Source organism: Lissotriton helveticus, chromosome 7 (assembly GCF_964261635.1).
Source record: "Lissotriton helveticus chromosome 7, aLisHel1.1, whole genome shotgun sequence".
Lineage (NCBI taxonomy): Eukaryota > Metazoa > Chordata > Amphibia > Caudata > Salamandridae > Lissotriton > Lissotriton helveticus.
In genome coordinates, this window is record NC_136068.1 from 1,287,729,863 (window position 1) to 1,287,748,067 (window position 18,205).

General features: G+C 47.4%; 1 protein-coding gene across 3 annotated transcripts in view; it reads left to right on the top strand.

The window, feature by feature from the left end:
• LLGL2 (LLGL scribble cell polarity complex component 2) overlaps positions 1-18,205 on the top strand; it is an 876,878-nt gene that overhangs the window by 459,800 nt on the left and 398,873 nt on the right. For all 3 annotated transcript variants that reach the window (XM_078654529.1, XM_078654530.1, XM_078654531.1), the window contains one exon: positions 14,646-14,938. In XM_078654529.1, coding sequence (XP_078510655.1) covers positions 14,646-14,938 — 293 coding nt within the window. The remainder of the gene's footprint in view (positions 1-14,645; positions 14,939-18,205) is intronic.

The window sequence follows — 18,205 nt, forward strand, 5'->3', positions numbered from 1 at the left end:
CCAGAAGAACACAAGAAAAAGGCACACAAGCTAGTCCAAGAAGGAAAATGTATATCTAATTCTTCGATTTGATGCGCTGTAGATGCTGCTGACACTGCAGCGAGAGAAGTTAACACCTGCATTCTTTTATGTCGACATGCCTGGCTTAGGAATTCAGGTTTAAACCAGAAGTCCAACAATCTATTTTAAATACCCCCTTTGACAAGCAACATCTTTTCAGACCTCAAGTTGATAAGGCTTTAGAAAAGATGAAAAAAGACATGGAGGTGGCAAAATTCATGGGAGTTCTCTTCAGTCTCCATCAAGCAGAGGCTTCTTTTGCCACTAATATTATAGGCGAGGATCCAAAATTACATCCTCAGACCCCAACGCTTCCTCATATAAGTCCAACACGCAACCCTCTTCCTCTAGAGGCTTCTACAGAGGAGGGTACTGAGGAAACAATTTCAAAGGTAGGGGTAAGGGCATGCCAACGTGTAACTCCCCTACCCCCAATAAACAGTGACTTGCCTACACTTCCCCCCGATCATTTCACACCTGTCAGGGGAAGATTTCAACAATTTCAACAATTTCTCCCCGCTTGGAAATCCATAACAACAGACAAATGGGTGCTAGACATTATCCAACATGGTTATTGCCTGCAGCTCACCAGCAATGCTCGCAATATTCCACCTTGCACTCACCAACTCTCATCAGAGCACCTGCAGATCTTCAAACAAGAGGTACAAGCTCTTTAAGCGAAAGGAGCCGTAGAACCAGTTCCATTACAGTACCAAGGTTCAGGGGTTTACTCTCTGGACTTTCTAAACCCCAAAAAGGACGTCTCCTTAAGACCAATTTTGGATCGAAGGACGTTACATCTGTATATACTATCAGAACATCTCCACATGATCACGCTCCAACTAGTACTTCCACTTCTACAGCAAGGCAATTTTATGTCCACACTGGACTTAAAAGACTCATACTTTCAGATTTCTGTTCACCTAGCACATCAGAAATATCTCAGATATGTGATAGCAGGAATACACTCAGTTCAAAGTTCTCCCATTGAGAGTAACTACTGCTCCCAGAGTATTGGGAGCGACTCTAAACACTTGCACAGCTCTAGCTTCTCCCAATGCAGCCACAATTCGAAATATTCAAACTCTGCTACTACAGTTTCAGACCAATCAATACTTAGCAGTCAGGACTTTCATGCAACTGTTAGGAATGAGGGCATCATGCATTGCAGCAGTGCCTCATGCAAGATTACACATGCGTCCTCTACAAGAGTGTTCAGCCCGTCAGTGGAATCAGTCTCAGAGTCGATTAACAGATCTAGTGTTGGTAGACAGGCGCACCATTCGCTCTCTGCAGTGGTGGAACACACAAAACGTATCAAAAAGGCGGTCCTTCATCGACCCTGTTCCACAGATCGTGCAGACGCATCCTCCCAGGATGGGGTGCCCATCTTCACAATTTGACAGTTTAAGGTCATGGCACAACAAGTACAAAAGTCTTCACAACAACTATCTAGAGCTTCTAGCTGTGTTTCTAGCACTGAAAGCTTTTCAGTCTCACCTCATAGGGAAAGTTGTCGTAGTCCGCATGGACAATATGACCGTTAAGTACTATGTACAAAAACAGGGGGTCTCATTCTCTGTAACTGTCGCGCCTCTCTCAGACCAATTGGCATTGGGCAATTCATCACAGAGTTCATCTTCTAGCAGAGCACCTCACAGGAATGAACAATCAAATTGCCGACCTTCTCAGCAAAAGGCGGCAACAAATACACGAGTGGGAACGTCATCCCCAAATTCTCCGTCCATACTTTCAACAAAGGAGATTCCCACAAATAGATCTGTTTGCCACAGTGGACAACTTAAAATACCTAAACTTTGCCTCCAGGTTCCCACACCCTCTATCCAAAGCCAATGTCCTGCGGATGAAGTGGTCAGGCATATTTGACTACGCTTTTTCGTCAGTGCCTCTCCTTCCATTTCTGATTTGGAAGCTCAAGCAAACATCCCTCACACTGATTCTAGTGGCTCCCACTTGGGCCCTTCAACCATCGTTTACAACACTTTTGGAACTATCAGTGGTTCCACATCAAAAGCTGCATCTTAATTCCAACAGACACCCAAACCCCAAGAAGCTCAATCTAGCGATTTGGCTGCTGAAATCTTAGTTTGATTATCTAAACTTGACACCAGAATGTATGACTATTCTTAAGGAAGCAAGAAAGCCTACTACTACCAGAGCATGTTATACAGCAAAATTGAAAGGTTTTGTTATATATTGTACCAACAACAGTATTGATCCACTAGATGCCTCTATTCAAAATATGATTTGTTACCTTTTGCATCTACAGCGTGCTGGTCTAGACCACACTTGCCTATTCTTGCATCTTGCGGCAGTAGCCGCATATTTGCGAAACAGGCAACATCTATCTTTGTTCAAAGTTCCAGTTATTAAAGCTTTTATGGAAGGCCTTAAAAGAGTAATACCACCCAGGGTACCTTCTGCGCTACTTTGGAATCTGAACATTGTGCACAGCTCATGGGCCCACTTTTAAGCCAATACACACTGTCCCTTACAGTTTCTTTCACGGAAAGTTGCCTTCCTCATTGCGATCACTTCATTGAAGAGAGTTTGTGAGCTACAAGCATTAACCTTAAATAGAACCCTTCTTTCAACTTAATAAAGATAGAGTAGTTCTTCGCACCAACTCAAAATTCCTTCCTAAAGTGGTTTCTGCTTTTCATATCAACTAATCAGTTGTTACCTGTGTTTTTTCCTTAACCTGATTCAGTAGCAGAAAGAGCTCTTCATACTCTTGATGTCAGAAGAGCTTTATTGTATTATATTGAGAGGACAAAGGATTTTCATAGGACAAAACAACTGTGTGTTGCATTTGCTTCACCTCACAAAGGCAATCCTTTCTCTAAATCTGGTATTGTAGAATGGATTGTTAAATGCTTTCAAACCTGCTATGCTAAAGCTAAAATAACTTTATCTATACCACCTAGAGCACATTTCACTCGTAAAATAGGAGTGTCTATGGCCTTTTTAGGTAACATCCCTAGAGCTGACATATGTAAGGCAGCAACATGATCTACCTCGCACATATTTATCAAACACTACTGTGTGGATGTGTTAGCACATCAACAAGCCAATGTAGGGCAAGCAGTGCTAAAAACACTTTTTCAAAGAGCTGCAACATCTACCAGTTAGGACTGCTTTGGGAGAATATTTATATGTAGTATATGCAAAGCATGTGTATCTACAGCACGCATGCCTAGAACCGATTCTGCTACTTACCCAGTAAGCATCTGTTCTTGACACATAGAGTTGTAGATTCACATGCACCTCTCCGGGCACCTGTAGTTGTTGCAGTTTTCATTATCTACGTTACGTATGCATGGACATCTCTGTACTACACTAACTTACTCCATTCTCACCCTCTTGTGGGAAAACAATCTAACAGTGGAGTCGATGCCTATGCGCACTATCACCGAAAGGAGGAGGCACCTTACCTCATGACTGGGAAAGACTTCTATGAACAAAAACAATTTGCAAACATCTGGACCCAACGCTATATGGCAGGAGTATGCAAAGCTTGTGAATCTACAGCTCTACATGCAAAGAACAGAGGCTTACTGGGTAAGTAGCATAATCCTACTCTTGCGTTCTCCAATCTGATGTCTGGTAATTTCCGAGTTGAGAGAGAGCATTCCGGTAACAGTTCCCTGAGTCAACTCTCGATGTACAATACGTCTAGCCCCTCTAGGATGGCAATGAGGCATACATTGTTCTGCCTAGAGCGCCCCTCCACATCTTCCATCCTTTACCCCAGTGTCTGGTTCCTTGCGCTCCATTCATGTAAGTGCAGCTCCATTTGGCATGTAGTCGGCTGTATCTCCAATAGGGTTTGCTCCGTAGCAGCCACACGATCCACAAGTTTGGGATGATCTGCTACTGCAGTGTCGATTTTAGACTCCAATGATGTGCAAGTCTGTTCAATGGCTGCCAGTTTCCTATCCAATGTATCATCAGTAGAATGAGGAGGTTCAGTATGGTCTGATGGGTTGGTGCCTGTGACCGGTGTCAGCCTGTTTCAGCTAGGTTCGACATCAGAGTGGTGAACACAGAGTCGATCAGAGGGTCGAAAGGGCACACCTGCAGGTGCGGCAGCCTATAGCTCAACACCGCAGCACTGGCAGCCCAGAGGTCATCCCTGGAGGCCAGCTGGGACAAATATAATGTAATGTAATGTGTATACTTGTAAAGCGCACTGTTGCCAGCCGGCCTCCTGGCGCTGTATACCGCTGGGGAACCCGTCCTGGCTTTCCCTGTGGGATGGTCCCTGCTGGGAATCCCCAAGGTGGAGCCAGGCATCCCCGGCGTTGATGGGGCCGTTGTGGAGATTAGGCAAGCTAATGCCCAGAGTTGCCGAGTGCGACTCCTAGTTAGAGTAGACACCGAGGCGAGAATTATCGAGTCCGCTGACCCTGGTCCACGACCCTGCCGCGTCGGGAATCGAACCCTGGTCCCGGGCCGACTTCTGCTTCCGGGTCTCCATATGGTGGCAGCAAGTTGGTAACAAAAAAAGTGGAAGCTGTTGTCTCTACCAGGTGAGTAGAGGGGGTTGCTGATCCAGGTGTTGGATGAGTGTGATCAAATTGTCCTGCAGATCCTCTGGGCCTGCTTGCAGATGCCCTTGTATAGTCAAAGGGTAGCGCATCAGGTGTAGCCCAGGGCATGTGGGTCCGCAGCGATGAGGAAAAAGCAATGTCAGGAACAGAAAGTACGTGATGGCGAGGCAGCACAGCGTAGTCTAAACATGCACTCAATGAAGGCAGACACACCTTTCCCATCATTTTTGGCGATGCTCCTCTGCAAAGGAATGTTCACCTCATGCACTAATGTGCTGCACGTTGTGCAGCATGCTGGCCACCCTCATAACAGAGGGTGCAGGGGACGGCGCCACTCCCACCAAGCCCACATACAACTAGAGGGGGGCTTTCAGAGTCAACAGGAGTGGAAAAGGGGGCTACAGCTATCTTCATGATTGGTGGCAGCAGGAATGGCCACGTTGACTTTGAAAGGACGAGGCAGCTGTGGCAGGAGACAAAAAGAAATTGCAGTGGGGATGGCATTGGTCACGACCCCGCACATGTCTTCTGCAGGAATATGCAGTGTTCTTCTGGGATTATCAAGCAGTATTCGCCTGTTGCAGGGACTCACACCACCATAAATGATTATATCCGTAAGCTGGAGAGCAATTCGCCTGCAGGCTGCAAGTACAGAGGGGGCCAATCCCCAGGGCCAGAGAATCAGCTCAATGCACTTGAAGCCTGGGCCTCCCTAGTGTAACGACGTCTAAATCCCCTGGTCTCCGGGTATCTGCAGCACCAGCTGTACCAGCTGCTTAGCAAAGCCCACCCTCAGTCTGGTGCCAAAAGACGGGTGAAGGGCACGAAGGGCATGTCGAGGCGAGCTAGGCTGGACAGCAGCGCTACCGCAGCAAGTCACTCAGAAATGGCCCGTATAGGGGGCAAGTAGCAGGACAATACGGTGATACCCAACAGGAATATTGATATCTGAAAGAGACTATTAGTTATAGGTTCCTTACCTGAGAATTACCCCCAGGTGTCAGACTGGATCCGGAGAAATTGTTTCTGTAGCAGTACCCCTGCGCGTCGAAGGGTTGCGGAGGTCAACTCCGCTTCGGCATCGTGGTCGCTGGGATGACATCGCGGTATTTACTTAGATGCAGCCCTCGCGCGCTGACGTCAGTTATTTCTTTTTTCCGCGCCAGCCAGCGCAGATCCGGAGAGAGCGGTACCTCAAGTCACTTTTTGACATCTTTTTTGAGTTGATAGACTCCTGGTGCATGGAGGGATGTAACGGCAGACTGGCTTCAAAGCTTGTGACTCCTGTCACAAATTGATGTCGGTCAAGGACCCGAACCCGAAGTCTTTGCGGGAAGCGGAAGGTAGTCATCTGGCTCCGCCCGCGGAGCCTGTTGGGTCGACTCTGGCCTTTCTTCCTTTTCTGGGAGCTGTAGCCTTGCACTCCATCTTTGGGCAATCCGACTCCGCCGGCACGCCCTCGGGCCCTGCGGACTTGGTTGGTGGCTCTACGCCGTCTGCTTCGGCCCCAAAGGATCCAGGCCTGGATCCGGATCTGCACCAGTCGACCTTGTGACACCTTCTCTGGCGCCAAATCCAGTGATGGCACCTCCACCACCGGCTGTGTCCTCCGCCAGTGTCCGCCCTACCTCCCCCTCATTGAGGACACGGAGCCGGACTGACGTCATCTGACGTCGGGACCGGCGTTGACCGGTACCTTTGTACCCCTGTTCTCACCTGATGTTTCCTACCACCCTGACTGGCTACCAGGAGAGTGTGAGGAGGACTGGGAGGGGTCTGTGGACCCTATTGCAGACCAGTTAAAAGAACCGGACTGGAGAGAGGAGTTGGGTGACGCCAGTTGTCTGGATATCTCCCAAAACCTGGGCATGCTTTCTCCCCCTACCGTGGCTACGGAGGAGGGTGTGTCTTACGCAGTGGTGTTGCGTAGGGCAGCCGAGGCCCTAAACCTTGAGCTTCCTACGGTGGCGGTCAGGACTAACCTCCTGACCGAGGTGCTTCAGCTGGCAGCTGCCTCCTCGGAGCCTCTGCTGCCATTCAATGAGGCCATTACGGCCACCCTTTTGGGCCCTTGGTTCAGGCCCAACACAGGGGCTCCTGTGGACAGGATGATTGCCCGACGCCACCGCCCGACCGCGGGCGACCCCATTTTCCCCTCTTCCAATCCTACCCCAGAGAGCTTGGTAGTCCAAAGGCACATTCCCTAACGCACCTCCTGATAGGGAATCCATGAAGCTGGACCACCTTGGGAAGAAGAAGGTTCCTTCCTCCAGCTTCGTACTGAGGTCGGTGAACACCGCATGTCTGTTAGGACGTTACTCCCACTTGGTGTGGGACACGGTTGCGCAAGTGCTGCCACAGTGCCCGGGGGGAAGCCCGGGCCGTGCTCTCCTGTTCTGTTGCCGAAGGGAGAGACGCAGCGAAGTTCGCCATCTGGTGTGGGCTGGACACCACTGACTCACTGGGCAGGATGATTTCCATGTCGGTAGCACTGAGATGCTAAGCCTGGTTGAGGTCTAATGGATTCTCGGGTGATGTCCAAGCAACGCTTTTGGACATGCCCTTCGATGGCCGTCGACCTGTTTGGCGACAAGGCAGACCACGCGCTTGAGCACTTTAAGAATTCTAGGGCTACGACCAGATCCTTAGTCCTCGCTTCCAACCCCTACCCAGCGCAGTCTGCTTTTAGCCCCTTTCGTGACTATGGAAGGGGTTGCACCACCACATTCCGCCCAGAGCCACAGGCCTGCGCAAGCTGTCCAGCCTCTGTATGGCCGGGTACCTTGATCCCACCGCTGTGGGTCAGGAGGCCAACGGGCAGGCCAGTCCACCAGAGCCCCCTCTGCAGCAGCCTCCAAACCCTCCTAGTGCGGCCTTTCAGTGCCATCAATCGCCAGTGGGTGGCAAGATTCGCCATCACCTCCCCCACTGATGAAACATCACATCGGACAGGTGGATTGTGCAGATAGGCTGATGAGGCTATTCCCTCCCCTTTGAGGACCCCTCCACCAATGCCACCTCAATTCCATCGCACGTCGGAGGATCATTTGGCCCTTCTCCGCAAGGAAGTTGCGTCTCTCTTCGCCAAGGAAGCCATTGAGCGCGTCCCTGTGCCAGAAGTAGGTTGTGGTTGCTAATCCCACTACTTTCTGGTACCCAAGAAGGACAAGGGCCTGCGTCCTATCTTGGACCTTAGGGATGTCAACCGCTTCATCCGGAAGGAGAAGTTTAAGCTGTTGACTTTGGCTTAGGTTCTGTCTGCCCTCGACCCTGGAGACTGGATGGTAGCGTTGCACTTGCAGGATGCCTATTAACGCATCCCCGTCCTGCCAGCCCACAGGCATTACCTAAGGCTTACGGTAGGCCACGAGCATTTTCAGTTCACTTGCTCCCCTTTGGCCTTACCATCACCCCTCGGGTGTTCATGAAACTGATGGTGGGGGTCGCAGCTCATCTGCGCAGATCAGTGGTTCTAGTCTTCCCCTATCTCAACGACTGGCTGTTGAAGGCGGGCTCTCCCCAGGCTGTCATCTCCCACCTCCAGACTACGGTGGACCTCCTGAATTCGCTGGTGTGCTCTATCAACCTCCTGAAGTCACACCTGAGTCCCTCTCAAAAGCTCCTCTTCATCAGAGCGGTTCTGGACACAACTCAGTTTTGGACATCTATTGTATGTAGTATTGATTGGACTACTACTATTGCTTTGCATGAATTCTGTTGTACTAACATTGATGTTTGAGACTTTCCAATATGGCTCCTGTGCAGCACTGATAGGCTTGAGGTCATGTTGACCGACATTTGTGTTTGAACAACTGACTTCACATTAAATAAACAACCACTACCTGTAAACAAGGCTGTATGGGCGAAAAGCGTAGGGTATTTTCTTGTCTAAATAAATAATTGCATACAGTACTCTCAACTCTGGAGTGCGATCTTGTCAACTCATCTGAGTTATGTTGTATTTCGGTTAGAAGATATATCTCATGCCCTGTGGCATGCACTGACCTCACCAGGTCCGATGCGGGACAAAGGTGAGACTTTAGTACATGGATATATATGAGATACATGTCTGCATTTTCTGATCACATGCACGTCTGCCTGAAAATGAGGGCATTTCAATGTCCGTGCTGGTTAGCCAGTTATCTAGTTTTCTCCATTCATAGTTCCCCTTGAATTTCTTTACTTTTATTTTAATTTTAAATTTTGCTGAAGCAGATACTGCAGTCCCCCACACAGTACTAATAGGCTGCTGATTTCCTGTTCAGTGACCTGCTTCCAGTGTGACCATCCGTCTTAATGCAACCATTAAATTCTGTTGTCCATAGTGTATCAGTGTTTTACCATTCCAAGATCGCCAACACGTTGGGTCTAAACTTGGTGACAATGTTAGAACTTTAAATGAATGATTGACTATGTAAAATACGACTACAAGATGGGTGCCCTCTCCTATGCTTAGTTTTAATATTGCAAGCATATGCCTGCCTTGTTTAGAGGGCAGTATGTTTTCTTTTTCTCCTTGTATACTTTTAATTTATCTTCCATATCTTGTTGAGTTTTTTTGTGTTTTATTGTAGTTGTTTCATTGGGAGAATGCATGAATGAACCAGTTGATTAATTAGTGCATGATTGCAAATATGAGTGATGTATTGTAGGAGAGTAGGGTCTGCAATCCTATGATCACCCAGATTTTTGCTTTTTGCTGCACTGGTTTACGACTTTCCCTGGCTGTGGGCCTGCTAATCAGACCCACAGCCTAGCTGTTCTCTCTATCCAAATTGTACTCAGGTACTGAATTGGCACTGGGCCCTCTCCAAGTCCCTGTACTCAGGGCTGAGGTGTACCCAGAAGTCTCCCAGGGGCTGAAGCATGTATTATGCCACCCCTGGGCTGACTAACTAAACTGACACAACTGGCTGCACGACAGCTGGGGCAAGGTGGTGTACTCACCCTTTGCTTTAGATATAGTATACCTATATCTAACCCTAAAAATGGACACACAGATCTCCTATCAGTCACTCCTATGGCAGGCCTTAACAATCCTGAAGGCAGAGTGCTTGGAATCGTGTGAGATGGTGCTCTGGCATGAGCTGAGCCTGTCTGCGGCTTTCGGGATCCATCCCTTAGCCGTTTCCATGATATCGCATACCATATACTCTTAAGTGCACTATAATCCTCGCGGTTATATGCCAACTCTGGTATCGCTTTATCAAAACATGTCGAGTAAGGTGTCATACGAATTGGAATACTAACCCCTCGCCAATTCTGGCGACGGGGTTAGCATTCCACCCTTCTAGAGGGACACGACATGTATGTAACCCCTAACCCCGGTTAAAGTCAAACAGAGCCTCAGCTCCACAAAATGGATGCTGCCACCGAGACACAAGTCTGCCCTCCTGCTGCTGGGAGTCCTCCCAGAGCAGGAGATAAGGACAAAGGGTTTCCTGCCAGGGGCGGTGCCAGCACCGTCCCAGACAGGGTTTTGTGTATTGTAGGTAGGCAGGGCTTTAGAGGAAGGTGACTGCACGTGGCACCCCGGTGCTCACTGTGCATAGGCTGGCTGGAACCAGTTCCAGGGTCACTCCAGACCCTGTGCTGGGGAAAAGCCCGCCAAGGAAGTGGGTGTAACCACCCCCCTCCTAGTCCCACCCCTAGGGCAGGACTTAGTCGCGTGCCAGCCCCTTTTTACAGGATAAAGGTAGGAACTGGCCCCCTTCCAAATCAGATCATCTTTGAATCCTGAAACTACTTTCCACGAAAGGAACTCAAGACTTCTTCCTAAGATTTCTCCCTTGTGACTAAGGAGTAGTCACCCTGCATCCGCAGGCACCATCTTAAGAACACTGCGGTCTGCTGCAAGTCTCTCCTCCGGATCAAGACTGCCCAGCTCGACGAGAACCGGCTTCCCTGGCACCTCTGACCTCTACCTGCATCATCAGTCACGCTGAGATTCGTGGGTGTGACGAGACCTCGAGGGACCGGCCATCTTCAAGACTGCACGACTTCTTTCCAGCAAGCCCGCCGAGTAATTTCCTGGTGAGTGCTTTGGGGTCCGAGAAGCCCCGACCCTGAGCAGCTCCAGCACCGAAGTGCAGCCTCCCAGCATCTCCACGATCTGCGTGGGGCCCTTCTGCTTTTTGCTGCTCACCGCGTTGTTTGGCTACTAGCCCGCTGGCTTGTGGCCTTCTGAACGACGCCCGACGACATTTCTGCTGCTGGTCTGGTTGCTCCAGGCTGGCCCTTGCTCCCTTCCAAAAGAGGAGCACCCCGGACCCTCCTGGTCCACTCAAGACGCCATTTTGAGTCCACCGCATGGGCTTGAATTAGCCAAGGCTTGTTGCCCAACCCTGGGTAACTTCGACGCCGACAGCTTCATCCATCGTGGGACAGCTCGCCTCTCCATCCTGGTCGCCGACAACGCCTCCTGGTCCGTGAGATCTGCAGAGCCAGCGTCGCCCACTCACCTGACTGCGGTGACTTCGCCCGGTGCCATCCTGGTGCCCACTTAATCACTGGCTAGTGATTCAAGAACTTGGTCCCCTCTGCTTTCAGGTTTCTTCTTCCTCGATCCAGGTTTGGATCCATCGAACTTTTCTTCACTGGTCGCCTGCCAGCAACTTCCTTCTTCCAGGCTCCTGGTCCGGCACGAGATCCCCGACGTCTTTTCAGACCTATGCAGCTGCAGCCCCTGGGCTAGGTAACTTCGGCACTTCGGTGTCCCAGCATAGCCTCACTATCCTAGGGTCAGGATCCACTGTCGTTTTCTTCCCACCAGGTCGGGTTCGCCCGTGAACACTAACTTTGCCTTTACTAGCCTCCATAGACTTTGTCCCGCATCCCGCGTAAGAGTGCACACTCTGCACCAGAGTCCCCTAGGTCTCCTAGAAGTAATCTAACGATTCTATAGTCAAGTCCTAGCGATTCCAAAGCCTATTAGTACTGTACTTACCTGCTAGTAATTTCGCATTCCACTTTTAGAATATATGGTTTTTCGTGCCCCTCGGGCATTTGTGTATAACGTGCTAACTTAAGTATTTTCGTAAGAGTTTTGTTGTGTGCCTAGCACCCTGTCCTCATAAAGAGTACAGGGTTGTTGTGATTCTAATAAATACACTGTTTATTTTCATAACACTTGTGTGGTGTCCTTTCACTGGGTGTTCAAGGGGTAATGTGATGGTAAAACAGCTGGCTTAACACGCCCTCTAGAGTCTTAGCCTTAGACTGCTCGTATCCATGCTACTAGGATAGCTGGTCTATAAGGTTGACTTACAACCAATCATCAATAAGGGTTGTTTGGACTGATATATAGTGATCACTAGAATAGTGAGCACTGCACATCAGGCCAACTTCTCACATGTATGATCACTTAATGAGTGTCTAAACCCATTAGTGACATAAAAGGCACTTTCATTTATTACCCAGAACTATTGGCAATGTTGTGCTCAGCTGTAGTAACCCAATCTTTAACACAGGATACAATTAAAACCTGGCCTGGATTCCAAATATACATATTTTCTTTTATGCTAACCCGTGTTCTACCCTATATTTCCATATTTTACCTTCATCAACATGTACATACATGCGAACTACATAAAATGCGTCCATCTCTACAGCACAAGAATACAAAAAAAATCAAGAATAATTTTAAAAACACAATGTAAATTATTCAAAGATTCACAACAATTTCTACCATGTGGATGCCTAGCCACAAATATGTTTCTGAATATAACTTCAAGCCTAATGGAGAAGTCCCATCAACGTGGTTCATTGTGTACAGGAATAACTAACAGCAAGCTTACGTAACAATCTGTGTCTTAAGACTGCATGTAGTCCTTCCTCCTTATCAAGTGGTGTAACCCCTCAGCACTACAGCTGCACACCAGTTTCTTGAGCTACTGAATAACTGGCATCCATAGTAGAAATAGCCTGAAGAAGTTCAAGAATATTTATTTCCATAGACCTGACTGTGCTTCCAATATGATCTTATGTCTGTTTACGTTTGTTCTAGGCACAGTTCAAAGCTTTACACCTTAAATAGATGCAGAATCCTTTCACATATCCCCTGTGCCTATCTGTGTCTGTTTTCTTTCCAGCGTATTAGCCATCAGTAATCATATGCCCACTTGATTGACATTAGCACGATACCACCAACAACTTAAGCCTTGCAGACACTACTAACACACGGAACAGGCAGGGTAGCCGTCACTGCCATCTACAATTCCATTAGGGCAGACGCAGCCCCCTCGTTGACTCAATGAATGCCAGGTTGAAAATCACGCACCATACATACTTAACCCCACACAGGCTGGCAAAGATGTATACGACCTCTGTTGATATCTGTCCTAGATGCCATGACTCGGGCATCGACTTTACACTTATAGTCTGGACGTACTCCCTCATCGCAACTGGGGGAAGATAATGGATATACTGACAGCAGCAACGGGAGCAGCCATCTCAGCTCAGGGCGCACACTACTTACGAGGAATACCATAGCGGAACGCTCGCCGAAAGAACCTCAACAAATTCCTTAACCAGGCTCTTGTTTTGGCAAAGCGCTCCTTGGCGATGGCCTGGAAGTCCCCGGCGGGTCCAACCATCAGGCACTGGCTGACTTCTTTCCGGTGTGACCTGGTGACTGAATATGAGACACAGACTTCTCAGCCTCTACGCCCAATATACCGGGCGCCACCCGTAGACTGGCAAACAATACCTAACTATTATAGAAGCCTGCCTCCGTGACATACAAGTTCAAGGGTGACGGCCCAGAAGTATTGTCGCCGCATCCGGTGGGCACACTCGGGATACTCCGAGCATATACACTATGGCGTATCCACAGGTGGAGCAATGGGCTACACACATGTCTGAGCATACCCAGCCCACTCGGGGTAAAAATTGCAAAAAACACAGTTGATGGACAGAATGTAGAACAATGTCATACATTCACCCGAGTACAAAGATCTGGGCCTAAATCCATCTTTTTTTGCACTTCACACCACCCTGGGTTAGACACTGGCTATATGCAAATCAGCTCTGACCCTGTGCCTCATGGGAACAGTCCAGTCCGAACTACCAAGCCATGTCTTTCCCAGACTGGAATCAAGCATCCAAGGACCGGTTTCTGGCTATCATGACGCGAGTCCCAGGCTCTCCACACCACTGGAGTCAAGCTATCCAGGCTGATGAAGGCTGATAGCCAGAAACCGGTCCTTGGATGCTTGATTCCGGTCTGGGAAAGACATGGCTTGGTAGTTCGGACTGGACTGTTCCCATGAGGCACAGGGTCAGAGCTGATTTGCATATAGCCAGTGTCTAACCCAGGGTGGTGTGGAGTGCAAAAAAACGATGGATTTAGGCCCAGATCCTTGTACGGGGGTGAATGTATGACATTGTTCTACATTCTGTCCATCAACTGTGTTTTTTGTAATTTTCACCCCGAGTGGGCTGGGTATGCTCAGACGTGAGTCCCAGGCTCTCCACACCACTGGAGTCAAACTATCCAGGCTGATGAAGGCTGATAGCCAGAAACCGGTCCTTGGATGCTTGATTCCGGTCTGGGAAAGACATGGCTTGGTAGTTCGGACTGGACTGTTCCCATGAGGCACAGGGTCAGAGCTGATTTGCATATAGCCAGTGTCTAACCCAGGGTGGTGTGGAGTGCAAAAAAACGATGGATTTAGGCCCAGATCCTTGTACTGGGGTGAATGTATGACATTGTTCTACATTCTGTCCATCAACTGTGTTTTTTGCAATAAGTTTAGAAGGTGGCATGCTTTTTCTTGTAGTGTGTGACATCAACCTTTGTTTTTGCATTTATAGGGGGCTGGTGTTGGGCTGCATGTCAAAGCTCCGTTATCAATAACTCCAGGCAGGGCAAGAACAAGATAGTAGCTTGAATATACTTGTGTGCCAGAAAACTGTTAGCATTTTTATTGTGTGTTCACTGTTTATCACTCTATATTTTTCTATGGGATGCTTGAGTGCCCTTCATATCTGATACTCTTTCCTTTTTTTCAGGTTCTGGTGATGGAGCTGAATGATGATGAGTCCCAACATGTAGTGGAGCACACAGTGGTGGACCTGCTGCAGGACCAAGAAGGATATCGGTGGAAAGGTCATGAGAAGCTGAAGATCCGCGAGGAACCTGTGCGCTTTCCCCCTGGTTTCCAGCCATTCGCCATGGTTCAGTGCCAGCCACCCGCTATTGTAACTGCACTAGCTTTGCACTCCGAATGGAAGCTTTTAGCCTTTGGGACCAGTCATGGCTTCGGACTGTTTGATCACCAACAGAAGCGCCAGGTTTTTGTGAAGTAAGTGATGAGAAAATTGAGAAAAAAAACAGTTTGCAAAATAGGTACGTGAAGATCTATACCCGACTTGTAACTGGAAAAAGGTGCAGGCAGCATGCACTTTGTCTGTGTGACAAATTGCAGCATGCTCTCAGCTGATAAGGTGGTGTGACATAAGGTGTGCACTCAACTTCCTAAGACAGCAGCAGATTTACTTCACTCCACCTGCTTCAGAGTGGAAGAACCGGTACGGAATTGGCAGGAGAGAGGAAGTGGTACCACATATTGAGCTGCCAAAAAAGAGGAGCAGTCTGCCTCTTTTCAGCCTACAGGAAAGAGGAACAGGCAGCATCTGATGATTTCTAGCCACATATTCCGTACCTTCGAATAATTCCCAGGCGTCGGACTGGATCCAAATGTATTTGATCAGTAAGTCTGCGCGCTGGTTGGTGGTGTCAGCTCAGTGTCTGTGTAGTCTGCGCCAAAAGTGACATGCACGGTAACTATATAGGTGCCACCCTGGCTCACTGATGTCAGCCATTTTTATTTCTGCAACAGATAGCGCGGATCTAGTCAGAGTTGTCTTCAGTTTGTTTTTTGGGTGGTTTTTTTCTCTACTTTTTGGCAATACTATTAGAGAAATGTTCTATCCTGCTGTACCCTAAGAAACCGACTGGTTTCAAACAATGTGGTGCCTGTGTCGGGCAGATGTCTGTGACAGACCCACACTTGGTGTGCTTATGGTGTTTGGAGAGGGACCACAACTTAAAGACCTGCGAGGACTACCGTGCCATGCATCCGAAGGCATTGAGGGAGTTATTTTTATTTATTTTATTATTATATTATTCAGTTTTCTATAGCGCGAACAAGACCCTTGGATATCAGAGCGCTTCACAGTTACAAGCACGAGATTACATTAGACTGTTTTAGTTAGTAATACTGTCATAATGGTTGACACGGATTACAAGGTCATAAAGAATAAAGCAGTGTTCTGAGGTAGGTGAGATAATAGTTATACTTGGAATATTCAAACTTCCTCTATATGCTTGTTTCAAGTGTCTTTTCCTTTGTCTTCTATGTTCTCCAGTCAGTGGAACATCTTAAACGTTTCTGAGTTGAAGAATTAGCGCCTAGAGAAAATGATTATGGAAGGAACTTACTCATTAGAAATAACTTGGTTTCTCTCTTAAACATTGCTAAGTTTGGGATTTTTCTGATGTTCGGGGGAAGTGAGTTCCAGATTCTAGGGGCTGCTCCTGAGAATGCTCTAACATAGGTTTTTTTTCTTCCTGAAAATGGGTGGTCTCAGTACCAGTTCCTTGGCACTCCTGGCTGGTCTGCTTCCTCCAGATAATTTAATTTTTTGGGCAAGGATCTGGGAGTATTGTGATGAAGTGCTTTGTGGGTGATACACGCCTACTTTAGCTGTATCCTGGCTTCGTAAGGTAGCCAGTTTAAAGCTTTCAGGTGAGGGGTGATATGGTCGAATTTCTTCGATCCTGTGATAAGTCTAGCTGCTGCATTGAGGCATGCTTTTAATGGTGCCGTGGATATTTTTGGTAGTCCTGCCAATGTTGTGCTTCCATATTCAATCCTCGAAATGATCAGTGATTGCACAGCTTGTTTTAAATCCGCGTCAGTTAAATATGGTTTCATTTTTCTTAAGTAGTTTATATGAAAACGGGCGCTTTTTGCCATTGCTTTGATGTGGGCTTTCATGTCGAGGTTTTCATCCAATGTGATCCATAGTGATTTCGCTGAGTCAACTAGTGTGGGGGTGCAATTTAGTGCCGTGATCAATTTGGACCATTCCTTCACTTCTGATTGATTCTTTTGTGGCGAGATAAGTAAGAATTCTGTTTTATGTGCGTTTAGCTTCAGATGATTAATAGTTAGCCATTTTAGAGTATTTTTAGGGCCTCATTCATTACGTTGATGTCATCCAGGGATGTGATCTTAATGTATATCTGTGTGTCATCCGCGTACATGTGGTAGGATATTTTGGAATTTCGGAGAATCTCTGTTAAGGGTTCGATATACAGGTTAAACAATGAGGGAGATAATGTAGATCCTTGTGGAACTCCGATTGCGTTAGGGCTTGAAGGTGACACAGTTTGGTTGATCAGAAATCTTTGGGTTCTATTCTGTAGGAAGGATTGAAACCAACTTAGCACCTTACCAGATATTCCCATCCTTTCACGGAGTCTGTTCAATAGTTTTTCATGATTAACCGTGTCAAACGCAGAAGACAAGTCAAGTAGGATAAGCGGACAAGATCGATTGTGATCTAATGCTTAAAGTGCATCATCGACTATGTGTAGAATCGCCGTTTCCGTGCTGTGTCCAGTTCTAAATCCCGATTAGCATTCATCCAATAGTAGGAAATTGTCGATGTGTTGGCTCAGTTGATTTTGTACACATTTCTCTATTAGCTTGGCAAGAAGAGGAATGTTAGTTACTGGGCGGTAATTATTTGGATCTGCTGGGTTCGCCGTAGGTTTTTTGATGATCGGCACTACTTGTCCTGTTTTTAGACATTTTGGGAGGCTCCCTTGGGATAGGGAGGCATTTACAATTTCTGTCCATATTGGAATCACTGTATGGCACATTTCCTTCAGACATTTTGAAGGTAGTGGGTCATTGTAGTGATTATTGGGTTTGATGTCTGATAGCGTTTTGGCAATGCTATTCTGATCCAATATTTTGAAAGTGTCCCATTGAGCCTTGTTTTTTATCAAATTATCCACCGTTTTCGATGTGTTAATGTCCAATGATGGTGTATAGAGTTCCAGGTTGTCTGCTGCATTCTTGAGTTCTCTTTCCAGAGTGTTAGCTTTGTCGGTGAAAAAGTTTGAGAATTCTTCACAGCTTAGTTGCGTATTTGTGGTTTCTTGGGCAGTTTTGGCCAGCTTATTTGATTGCTGTTTTAAGATCTCAAATAATTTCCGTGGTCTATTTTTGGCGTTGTCTATTTCGGATCTAATGAATTTCTTCTTGGAGTTAAGAATCTTTTTGATGTATTCATTTCTGATTTTTCTGAGGGATTTGAGTTCCGGGGATGATGGGTGTTGTCTCCATTTTCTTTCTGCCAATCTCAATATTCGCCTGTCTTCATTCAATGTCCCATTGAACCAAGGGTGTTTAACCTTCTCTGTAACTCTTTTCTGTTTTAGTGGCATGATGTCGTCGACTATTTTTGTTACTGTAGTAGTGTAGTGACTAGTTAGATCATTCACAGTCTGCAGGTTGTGAGGTAGGTTTAGGTCTTTCTCACATCTTTCAATTAGT